The following is a 12,597-nucleotide window of genomic DNA, read 5'->3' as shown; positions in this document are numbered from 1 at the left end:
CAATAGATATTGGAGACTCGTCGATTCTCCCGGCATTTTCCGAGGAGGCAATTCGGGAGTCCCAAGCTACAAGGACTCCCGAAGTAGACGGGGCCCATGAAGGGGAGGACCCCTTCCGTGGTTACTTTATTGGGGTCGAGGATGCTACCGACCTGAGTGAGTTATCGAGCCTCCCCGATGAGGCTCAACAAGCCTTGAATCGGGTGAGTCTCAACTCTCTTTGTCGATATCATACTTAGTTTATTTCTTCTTTTCCTGTCTAATTTCCTTTCTTTTTTTCTTATAGGCTTTGTCACTCCATCAGGAGGCATTGTTAAAGTCCCGAGCAGAGGTTAGCCGATCTGAGGCCAACCTCCAAAGGCTCACGGAGGAGAGAAATGCCCTTAAACTTCTTAGTGGGCAAAAAGAAGAGGAGATCAAGTACATTCGAGCCGAGTTGGCCAAGGCTCACCAAGATCAGACCGGCCTGATCGAGCAGGTAATGAAAATCTTAAAAGCTCATGGGCTCGATTCGAGAACGGTGGCTAATATTTCAATCTCATAGCTGCAGCAGAAGGTCAAGAGGATCGAACAGTTCCGCGAGGAGGTCAACATGATGAAGGCGGAGACCTTGGGGTGGAAAGAAAGTATGGACCGCTTTGCCGCTAAAAAAGAGGCTGCTCGAGCCCAATTGTTATCTGTCGAAAGTCATCTTCGAGGCATGAAGGAGAAGGTTATTGGCTTCCAAACATGCAAAGGCCAAATCTGAAGTCAAAATGCCAAAGGCTGAGGCAGAGGCGATCGTGGCCGTCTATCGGGCCGATGCTGAAGCCACTCAAGTCCAAGTAAGAGTGGCAGCTGAGACCGCTCAAACTTGAGCGCATTGGATTCCTGAACTCGCCAAATGCCAATCTCGGAGGCAAACCTCGAGGAGATCCATGCTCGAGGTTTTGGTCTTACCGACGAGATAATAAAGTCTAATGAGCATGAAGCTGATGCTAGAGAGCTGGCTTCTTCCGATGATGATGATGATGATGGAAGTAAGAGCGGGTCCGAGAATGTGGAGGACCTCGATGGAGAAGAAACTGCCCCTCAGGAAAATTAGGAATCTTAGTCTTTTTCTTTTTTGATTTTTTGTGCAGGACCCTGATCGGTCCTTGTAAATATTTTCGTATATATAAAAGATCTTTTTTTCTCTTTGACTTGTCTTTATTCTATTTCTTGCCTCGTGAAAATTTTATTTCATTCATGCCTTCATGCCTTATGGAGATTTTGCTCACAAGTTTGGGACTTTAGGCAACTAGACCTAAGTTGGACCAGTGTAGTCTTTAAAATCGAGTGAGTATTTGTTCGTACCGAAGTAGAGTGACCCTTAGGTTTTAGTTGAGTAAGGACAATTTCCCTAACTCAAAAACTAAAATGGCCCTTAGGCTATTGAATTTGGCCGATATGGCCTCAAAAGAATGGCTTTTCCCCTTTTTCGGCTTGAATAATTAATCATAAAAATTTGTCATGCCTTAGCACGAGATAAATTAGTACCCATTAGGTTTTTCGAGGATTGGTGTTATCGAAATCCTTTGCTTTGTTATGCCTTAGCACAAAATTGCCTGGGAGTTCGAACAATTCGATACCCCTTAGGCTTTTTCGAGGGTAGATATTATCGAGACCCTTAGTAATTCATCCGAGGGTTGCCTTTTTAACCGGTTTATGAGAATATTTAAAGGTATATTTTATAACGGAATTCGAACGTCTCCGAACCATGTTAATTTGGTCGTAGCCTTTAGTTTGGAATTTTTCCCTTAGGCTTGTTTCCCTGCTATACTTCAAACTCGTTCGAAGTGTTAGTCCTCGAGTGGTGTGGACGTGGCCTATAAAATCGAGGATTGCCTTTTTAAGGTCTTACGATTTTGAGGTTTAGTAATTCAATCATGTCGATATTTTGGACGGCAGTCCCTGAGTATAGGGTAATTTGTTTGAATTTCAATTATGATCGGCCCTTAATCCAGTTTCCACAATAGATCATAAGTATGGAATTGTAAAGTATAAATTTCTCTAAGGCATAGAACATCTGGTAAGGAAAAATACTTCTTTCAATAGATTATACATGCGTACATATTTTTCCATTAGGGCTCGAGTGATCTACATGGACATGATTCATTTGACCGTTTGGTCCTTTGCCTATCGAGACCCTGTCGACACGAAGTATTTTCCTTGTAACTATCCGAGGATGAAAAAATATTTACCCTTAAAATTGGATAACAATTAAACTTATAATGTGGTTCTAAGGACACATGATTTCACTTAATAAAAATTGATAAATATGAAGATTAATAACAGAAATGAACTATAAAGTAAAGCAAGTCAGTGCTAGAATGTAATTCAGCCCTCGAGTTCGGATACCCTCGAACTGGTTGATGCAAGAACAATTAAAATATAACAAGCTGATGAACAATAGTATAAACGAGAAAGAGAATTATATTGTTTTGATATCTGTGAATAATGTGTGTTACAAATGATTAGAACCCCCCTTTAAATAGTAGAGAAATTTCACTTATGGTATAATTCTTATTACAGAAGAAAATCTCATGATTAGCTAATTAACCATTTCTGATTTGATCCGTTATGAGATTTATGCCATGATCCTCGATCAGTCACGGATATCTCGCCTTTCTGTTATTATGATATCTTCGATCTTGCTCGATGTCTGTCTCATTTGGCTTCGATCGCTACTAGCCTCGATATCGACAGGTACCTCGATTCTAAACTCGGTACTTTATTCTCGTGATTTAGTATGTTCCATTACAAGGCCATCCTTCGATGCAACCTCTCAATCTTGATCAAATAGTAAAATCGAGTGGGGTCGATTTTAACCGTATACAGATAGTCCCCTCATTTTTTGGAGTGAAATGACAAGAAATGAATTGAGCCTTCGATTTTCTAACTCGACCTGGCATGACATCATCCTCGTGATGTAAGCGACGGGAGTGACCAAAATGTCACATCGGTACAGTTTCCCAAGTCATTAATGAGTGTTAGTTGGTGGTCGGCCACTAGTGCCTTTGAACCGTCGCCGTGAATCCAATAAGTAGACCCCTTCCTCATTAATTCAAACTTTACCTTCACTTCCTTCTAATCTCCAAAGCCTTTACATCTCTTAAGTTATTCCCTTTTACAAATCTTCAGGTTTTGCTGTTAATCCTTTCTCAAACGTCAAGTCCTATTATCTTCCTCTTCTTTAAACTTTCACAAAAATGGCAAAAATATCGAAAACAGTACCTCAAAAAGAAGTTGCTTCATCTTCTCAATCGGCCAGCGGGAAAACGTCGGTGGAACCCTGTCTTGAGGAATGCATTCCTGGGGGGGTGCGCGCTTAACTCCGATTTCAAGACTGATAAAGCTTCATTGATTCCTAGTCGATGCGAGCCAATGTCAAGGTATATATGCTCGATAACTGAGGGATACCTTAAGCAGGTAAAGAAAGACTACAACTGAGAGGGCAAAGAGGTGGTGATCCCAACGCCTGAAGAAGACATCACCACCCATGTGGAAGGGTTTCTAAGTGTTTACACTTACCCTTTCATACTAGGCCCCCTCGACCCCGTCATCGTTGATGTTTGCCGTCAATATCAAATAATCCTAGGCCAAATCCATCCTTCCTTTTGGAGAATTGTTATTCTGCTCTGATTCTTCGTGAGCAAAGTCGAGGGGCTCCCTTTCACCTTCGATCACCTTATCAGATTGAATAGCCCCCTCTTCTATCGAGGCGGGTTAATAAAATTCCAACGTCGGGCTACCAAAGTGATGTTCTCGAGCATAGACGAGGATAAGGATCAAGGCTGAATAGGCCGGTTCTTTCGAGTGAGGACTTCTGACCTAATCCCACACGAGAAGATGCCATTTCCTGAGAAATGGAACATGAATCGTAAGTACCGTCTCACTGTTAGCTTCCATGTATTATTTGTTCCTTTGTCTTTTCTCATTGATGTCTTTTTCCATGATGTAGCGGTCGCTTAGATGCCCCATGCAATTCCCGACCTCGAGAGTTGGGTTCGGAACCTAGCCTCGACCTCTACCTATGCCGAGTGCTCATGGCGCGATTTAGCAAAGGGCCGATGGGAGGCCAAGAATCATGGTAAGCCCACTTTTATTGTATTTGATGATTTGATTAAGATGCCCTTTTTCTACTTATTCAATTTTCTCGTGTACAGGCCTGGGCAAAGATGCAGTCATGAGGCCCCCGTCTGGTGAGGAGGAAACTTTGACCCCAATTTTGAAGCCGGCGAAGAATAAGAAGAAGAAATGGACCTCAACCTCCAAGGATCCAAAGCCTAAGAAGAATCCGGTTCGTAAGCCGAAGAAAGACACGGTTGCCCTGCCTGCAGATGTGATTCAACAGCTAAGGGAGGAAGAAGAAGATGAAGACGATGGCTCGGAACTGGTGGGCCGAGTGAAGGAAACCATCGAGGCCCCAAAGGCCGCTAAGTCGGTGGTGGTTGAGGACATTCCGCCTCGAGCCGAGGGGGTCTTGGAAAAGGACTCGGGCGAAGTCCCCGAGTCATCGATGATCGAAGATGCCTCCCAACGAGATGAGAAAAAGGCGGGTATGTCTGAAGGGGCCGGCTCCGAGGACCTTCACCGCGAGGAAGATGCCACTTGGGGCAATAAATATTGGAGACTCGCAGATTCTCCCTGCGTTTTTTGAGGAGGCAATTCGGGAGGCCCAAGCTACAAGGACTCCTAAAGTAGACAGGGCCCATGGAGGGTAGGACCCCTTTCGTGGTTATTTTATTGGGGTCAAGGATGCTACCGACCTTAGTAAGGCATTGAGCTTCCTCGATGAGGCTCAACAAGCCTTGAATCGGGTAAATCTCAACTCCCTTTGTCGATATCATACTTTGTTTATTTCTTCTCTTCCTGTCTAATTTCCTTTCTTTTTTTCGTATAGGCTTTGGCACTCCATCATGAGACGTTTTCAAAGTGTCGAGCAGAGCTGAGCCGATGTGAGGCCGACCTCCTAGGGCTCACGGAGGAGAGAAATACACTTAAACTTCTCAGTGGCAAAAAGAAGAGGAGATCAAGGACCTTCGAGTCGAGTTGACCAAGGCTCACCAAGATCAGACCGACCTGATCGAGCAGGTAATGAAAATTTTAAAAGCTCATAGGCTTGATTTGGGAACGGTGGCTAACATTTCAATCTCACAGCTACAGCAGAAGGTCGAGAGGATCGAGCAATTCCGCGAGGAGGTCAACATGATGAAGGCAGAGATCTTGAGGTGGAAAGAAAGTATGGACTTCTTTGTCACTGAAAAAGAGGCTGCTCGAGGCTCGGTTAGCTTCCGAACTTGCAAAGGCCAAATCTGAAGCCGAAAAGGCAAAGGCCGAGGCAGAGGTGATCGTCGCCGTCTACCGGGCCGAAGCTAAAGCCGCTCAAGTCCAAGTGAGAGTGGCAGCTGAGACCGCTCAAACTCGAGCACATTGGATTGCTGAACTTGCCAAATGCCAATCTCAGAGGGAAACCCTCGAGGTTATCCATGCTAGAGATTTAGATCTTACCGATGAGATAATAAAGGCTAAAGAACATAAAGCTGATGCTAGAGCGCTGGCCTCTTCTGATGATGATGATGAGGAAGGAAGCAAGAGCGGGTCCGAGAATGGGGAGGACCTCGATGGAGAAGAAGTTTCCCCTGAGGAAAATTAGGAATCTTAGGCTTTTTCTTTTTTGATTTTTTGTGTGGGACCCTGATCGGTCCTTGTAAATATTTACGTATATATAAAAGATCTTTTTTCTCTTTGACTTGTCTTTATTCTTTTTTCTGCCTCGTAAAAATTCTATTTCATTCATGCCTTCATGCCTTATGGAGATTTTGCTAACAAGTTTGGGACTTTAGGCAACTAGACCGAAGTCGGACCAGTGTAGTCTTTAAAATTGAATGAGTATTTGTTCGAACGCGAAGTAAAGTGAACCTTAGGTTTTAGTTGAGTAAGGACGATTTCTCGAACTCAAAAAATAAAATGGCCCTTAGGCTCTTGAATTAGGCCGATATGGCATCAAAAGAATGACTTTTCCCCTTTTTCGGCTTAAAAATTTAATCATAAAAATTTGTCATGCCTTAGCACGAGATAAATTTGTACCTATTAGGTTTTTCGAGGATTGGTGTTATCGAAATTCTTTGCTTTGTTATGCCTTAGCACAAAATTGCCCGGGAGTTCGAACAATTCGATACCCCTGAGGGTTTTTCGAGGGTCGATATTATCGAGACTCTTAGTAATTCAGCCGAGGGTTGCCTTTTTAAACCGGTTTATGAGAATATTTGAAGGCCTATTTTATAACGGAATTCGGACGTCTCGGAACCATGTTAATTTGGCCGTAGCCTTTAGTTTGGGATTTGCCACTTAGGCTTATTTCCCTGCTATATTTCGAACTCATTCGAAGTGTCAGTCACTAAGTGGGGTGATCGTGGCCTATAAAATCGAGGATTACCTTTTTAAGGTCATACGATTTCGAGGTTTAGTAATTCGATCATGTCGATTTTTTGGACGGCAGTCCCCGAGTATAGGGTAAATTGTTTGAATTTCAGTTGTGATCGGCCCTTAAGCTAGTTTCCATAATAGAGCATAAGTATGAAATTGTAAAGTATAAATTTCTCTAAGGCATGGAACATCTAGTAAGGAAAAATACTTCTTTCAATAGATTATACATGCGTATATGTTTTGCCCTTAGGGCTCGAGTGATCTACATGGACACGGTTCATTTGACAGTTTGGTCCTTTGCCTATCGAGACCCTGTTGGCCATAAAGTCCACTAAGATTTTGGACTTGAAGGCCGTTCGGAGTCGATACTCAATATCGTACCCACTAACCTCGACGGTCCATTTGGCCAATCGGCCCGAAAGTTCGGGCTTATGCAAAATATTGCGAAGGGGATAAGTAGTTACCACACAGATCGGGTGACACTGAAAATATGATTTTAATTTCCTAGAGGCGCTTATTAGGGCAAGCACTAATATTTTTAAGTGTGGGTACCGAGTCTCGGCCTCTCCTAAAGTTCGACTAACATTGTAAACAGGAAATTATGCACCTTGCTCTTCTCGAACTAGGACCCCACTTACCGTGATTTTCGAGACTGCTAGGTACAAGTAGAGTTGCTCATCCTCTTTCGGAGTATGAAGCAGTGGTGGGCTCAAGAGGTACCGCTTTAATTCTTCTAATGCTTGTTGGCATTCTGGGATCCATGCAAAATTGTTCTTCTTTTTTAGCAGTGAGAAGAACCTGTGACTTCTATCTGAAGACCTCGAGATGAATCAGCCTAGGGCGGCTATGCGCCCTGTTAATCTTTGTACGACCTTAACATTGTCCACGACTGTGTTGTCTTCGATTGCCTTGATCTTATCGGGGTTGATTTCGATCCCCCGATTTGCTACCATAAAGCCGAGGAACTTGCCCGAGCCGATCCCGAATGCACATTTCTCTGGGTTGAGTTTCATGTAGTATTTCCTTAGTATATCGGAGGTCCTTAGTATATCAAAGGTCTCCTGCAAATATGTCAAATGGTCCTATGCTCGCAGGGACTTAACTAGCATATCGTCAATATAAACCCCCATTGATTTACCTATTTTTTCTTCGAACATTCGATTTACTAAGCGTTGATAAGTGGCACCGGCATTTGTTAGTCCAAACGGCATTACATTATAACAATAGGTATCGTACTTAGTGATGAACAAAGTCTTTTCCTGATCCTCCGGGTTCATTTGTATTTGATTGTACCCGGAGTAGGTATCGAAAAAACTAAGGATCTCGTGGCCGGCCGTGGCATCGATCATGTGATCGATATTCGGCAGAGGAAAAGAGTCTTTAGGACATACCTTGTTTAAATCTTTATTGTCTACGCACATTCTAAGTTTATTTCCCTTTTTAGAGACTAAGACTATATTTTCTAACCATTCAGGATATTTTACTTCCCGAATGGATCCTATTTTGAGAAGTTTGGCTACCTCGTCCTTTATGAATGCATGTTTTACCTAGGACTGGGTCCTTCTCTTTCGTTTTACCGGACGAAACTTCGGGTCCAAGCTCAGTCGATGTGTAGTGAACTCCAATGGAATCCCTGTCATATCTAGGTGTGACCAAGCAAAACAATCCATATTATTGATAAAAAATTTAATGAGTTTTTACCTAAGCTCCGGGGTTAACCCCGTACCCAGGTATATCTTTCGATCGGGTAGATGCTCGATCAGTATGAATTGCTCCAGCTCTTCGACTGTCAATTTGGTGACGTCAGAATTCTCGGGGATTATGAAGGATCGAGGGGTCCAGTAGTCATCGTCCTCGTCTGTTCCCTGCTTCTCCGACTGAGTCGAGGCTAGTGGCTATGGTTGCTATTTAGCTTTCTATTTTCCTTTGGACTCTGATCCCTTTGTTGATGAAAGCGCTGATATTGGTATTACTTCGTCGACCGTAATCATCTCTTTGGCAGCACGTTGTTCCCCATACACTGTTTTTACTCCATCCGGTGTTGGGAACTTCAGTATTTGGTGAAGGGTTGAGGGGACTGGCCTCATGTTATGAATCCAGGGTCTTCCGAGCAGTGCGTTGTATCTAATATCGCCCTTGATCACATGAAACTTTGTTTCTTGAATAGTCCCGGCCACATTTACTGGTAGGATTATTTCACCTTTAGTTGTTTCACTCGCCATGTTGAATCCATTGAGAATCCGAGTTGCGGGTACGATCAGATCATGTAGGCCGAGCTTCTCTATGACCCTAGATCGAATAATATTGGTCGAGCTTCCTGGATCAATTAAAACACGTTTAACCTAAATTTTATTCATAAGGATAGAGATTACCAAAGCATCATTGTGGGGTTGTGAGATCTTTCTGCTTCCTCATCATTGAATGATAAAGTGCCTTCTGGCACATAGTCTCGAGTTCGGTTTTCCCTGGTGATTGATACTTTAGTGCGTTTGAACACGGGCCCTTGTGGAATATCGGCCCCACCAACGATCATGTGAATCACGTGTCGTGGTTATTCCTACTCATTTTTCATGTTTGCATCCTTGTCTCTGAAATGGTTTTTAGCTCGGTCGCTCAAGAATTCTCGAAGGTGACCCTCGTTGAATAGACGGGCCACCTTCTCCCTTAGTTGTCTGTAGTCTTCGGTTCTATGACCATGTGTACCATGGTATTTGTATATTTGATTGGGGTTTCTTTGGAACGGATCGGTTTGTAGGGGTCTGGGCCATCTAGTATCTTTGATTCTCCCAATGGCTGACACAATACCTGATGCGTCGATGCTGAATTTGTATTCTGATAATCGTCGTGCTTTTGTGGGATCGACATGTTTATCGAAGCCACTTTTGCTCATGAGCCCTCGAGAGCTCTGTCCTTGATCGTTCCTTCGATCATTTCGGATGGGTTTGCATCCTGGGCCGCTGTTTCTATGATGCATTGTATGGTTGATACCGATCTCTGTTCGACCGGGGTTCTCTGTCGATAACTCTTTGAGTTCTGCTGACAGGCTTGTTTTGATAAACGAAACCGGAAGGGGTCCCCAATTGATCATCCTCTACCCTGATCTTTGACTGGTACTGATTATGTACATCGGCCCAGGTTACTGCTGGATATTCAATTAAATTCTGCTTAAGCTGTCGTGATGCCACCGAACTTCGTTCGTTCAAACCTTGAGTAAAGGCTTGAACAAATCGATCGTCTGTGACCGGTGGTAGTTCCATGCGTTCCATCTGGAACCGAGATACGAACTCCCTCAACATTTCATTGTCTTTTTGTTTCAACTTGAAGAGGTTCGACTTCCTAGTCGCAACCTTTATTTCTCCGGTGTGTGCCTTTACGAAGGAGTCTGCAAGCATGGCGAAGGAATCGATGGAATTAGGCAGCAAATTGTGGTACCATATCATTACTCCTTTTGACAAGGTTTCTCCAAATTTCTTCAGTAGAACATATTCAATCTCATCGTCTTCCAAGTCATTCCCTTTTATTGCGCATGTATAAGAAGTGACATGCTCATTAAGGTCGGTGGTCCCATTGTACTTAGGAATTTCTGGCATTCGGAATTTCTTCGGAATGGGTTTCGGAGCCGCACTTGGAGGGAAAGGCTTCTGCACGAATTTCTTTGAATCCATACCCTTTTGAATCGGCGGTGCTCCCAGTATTTGGTCAACCCGGGAGTTGTATGTCTCTACTTTCTTGTCATTTTCCTCAATTTTCTTTTCTCCCGATTCAATCCGTTTAGTTTGCTCCTCGAGCATTTTCATAATGGCGAGGTCAGTCCCCGATTCGTTGGCGTTCGACCTTTCCGGCACAGGCTCGGTCTTGTGGATGACTTTTGGTTTTGTAGTTGTGCTATAGCGGCTTGTTGAGCCTGTAACATTTAGAATATTAGTTGGAGGCTAACTCCACCATCTTCTCTGCCCTGCTTACCTCGACCACCTGATTGAACTTCCCTGCGTACGCTGCCTTCGGGATCAATGCCCAAATTTGCATTTAGGGTGACATGTGAACTGACATCGACGGAATTTGCAATTGGTGCTCCCTCGAGGTCAGCCTGAGGCGCCTCGATCCCTGGGGCGGCTATATTGTCAATTTCCCCGTGAAATCCAAGGTCGCTGTCACCATATGTAGGCGCTGCTTGTGAGTTTGACATACTTATCCTGAAAACAAAGTTTCTTACGAGAACAAGTGTAAAGTAGTGTGTGTTATCGGAATTAGTATTAAGCAATTACTATTATCCTTGGCTCCACGGTGGGCGCCAAACTATTTACCCTTAAAATTAGATAACAATTAAACTTATAATGTGGTTCTAAGAACATGTGATTTCACTTAATACCAATTGATAAATATGAAGATTAATAACATAAATGAACTATAAAGTAAAGCAAACCAGTGTTAGAATGGAACTCAGCCCTCGAGTTTGGATACCCTCGAACTGGTTAATGCAAGAACAATTAAAATATAATAAGCTGATGAACAATAGTATAAACGAGAAAGAGAATTATATTGCTTTGATATCTGTGAACAATGTGTATTACAAATGATTAGAACCCCCTTTAAATAGTAGAGAAATTTCGCTTATGGTATAATTCTAATTACAGAAGGAAATCTCATGATTAGCTAATTAACCGTTTCTGATTTGATCCATTCCGAGATTTACGCCATGATCTTCGACCAGTCACGAATATCTCGCCTTTCTGTCTCATTTGGCTTCGATCGATACTAGTCTCGATCTCGACGGGTACCTCGATTCTGAACTCGGTACCTTATCCTCGTGATTTAGTCTGTTTCGTTACGAGGCCATCCTTCGATGCAACCTTCCGGTCTCGATCAAATAGTAAAATCGGATGAGCCCGATTTAACCGTATACACATACACATATTATTGTCTAGACACATATATAGTGCCCATGGCCGATTTGTCCTCGTCCGCAAACACTGGTTTTACTTGATAGTGTTGAGAAATGGTCTGCTAATATTATATTTGTCGTGCTTTGTCACCCATGCCAAGTACCAAGCATGACCCTCGCTGGACAGTGCTGGATCCAGCGTTACAGTACCGGGTATATGTAAACCCTCTGCTTTTATCATAAATTTATATTTAGAAATTTACTATAATTACAATAAATCGTCGATATTAACCAATAGCTTTAAAAATTTGATAACTTCAATATTCAAAGTGTTAAAAATTAAACCTATTGATTTAAATTCTGGATCCAACTTTATTGTTAAAGTATTTCCAACTAAGGAAAGCATTAACACAAGACTGCCTTACTTCAAGTGAATAAGCTTTGCACCAGGGTTTGACTTCAGTTGGCCGCAGAAAAATTAATGACCACCTTTAGAAAAAACCTTAGAACAAGTCAATACTTGACGCTCATACCTCAATTCTTAATATGTATGTATCTACTGCATTCAATCACTAAGTGGACACGTGGCCTCAACTAAATGGCTAAAATTAGTTCGCGCTGTTTTTTCCTTCCAGGTGTCCTCTTAAGATAAGTAATTCAAACTAAACAATGGGCCCCCTATGTGGCCTGGTGGGCCTCAAGCCCATGTGTAAGCTAGTAAAAAAGAATTGTTTTGTGGGCCTAATCTGCCTTAAGGCAGCCCATCCTTTGCCGGCTATTTTAGGAATAAAAGCTCTTAAATGTGTTTATATACACGCGGTTTGTTTATTCGCCGCACAGGTGTCTATGTTGCCATATCTGCAAAGTAATGGGCCCATTGGGCCTGGTGCTTCCCATCTGTTTGACATTTGGTGGAGAACTTAGGGAAAATGACACTATATACCTGGTCTTAAAATAATAGCCGAATAAATATATATATATATATATATATATATATATATATATATATATATATATATATATATATTTTTTTTTTTTTTTTTTTTTTTTTTGTATGTTATATACAAAAATTATACATTTTTTCGCTATCAAAGGTAAATAGTTCTGGCGCAGGCTAAAACTGATAATACCCCGATAACAAGGGTCTGTGATATATCCCTTTCAAAGTTTCAAATCCCAGTACCATTGCTGCAATATTTTTTTAATACGTATAACTCTATCTATGACTTTGAATTGCAATCTCTTATTCTTTCAGTTCTCATTTT

At 42.3% G+C, this 12,597-nt stretch overlaps 2 protein-coding genes across 2 annotated transcripts; one reads left to right on the top strand and one right to left on the bottom strand.

The window, feature by feature from the left end:
* The first annotated feature begins 883 nt into the window (after positions 1-883).
* Positions 884-7,957, top strand: LOC138899769 (ATP-dependent RNA helicase drs1-like). Its single transcript, XM_070186458.1, has 4 exons — positions 884-1,019; positions 4,188-4,580; positions 5,313-5,656; positions 7,925-7,957. Exons 1-4 carry the CDS (start codon positions 884-886, stop codon positions 7,955-7,957), a joined length of 906 nt encoding a protein of 301 aa, XP_070042559.1.
* A 409-nt stretch (positions 7,958-8,366) lies between these two features.
* LOC138899768 (uncharacterized) lies at positions 8,367-9,315 on the bottom strand. The gene is made up of 2 exons (XM_070186457.1): positions 9,256-9,315; positions 8,367-8,792 (listed from the first exon to the last, which is right to left on the bottom strand). Exons 1-2 carry the CDS (start codon positions 9,313-9,315, stop codon positions 8,367-8,369), a joined length of 486 nt encoding a protein of 161 aa, XP_070042558.1.
* Between the last annotated feature and the right edge of the window lie 3,282 nt (positions 9,316-12,597).

The sequence above is a fragment of the Nicotiana tomentosiformis genome, chromosome 10, assembly GCF_000390325.3.
Source record: "Nicotiana tomentosiformis chromosome 10, ASM39032v3, whole genome shotgun sequence".
In the NCBI taxonomy this organism is placed as follows: Eukaryota; Viridiplantae; Streptophyta; class Magnoliopsida; order Solanales; family Solanaceae; genus Nicotiana; species Nicotiana tomentosiformis.
The sequence above is the reverse complement of the archived record's forward strand: the minus strand, read 5'-3'. Positions and strand labels throughout refer to the sequence as shown.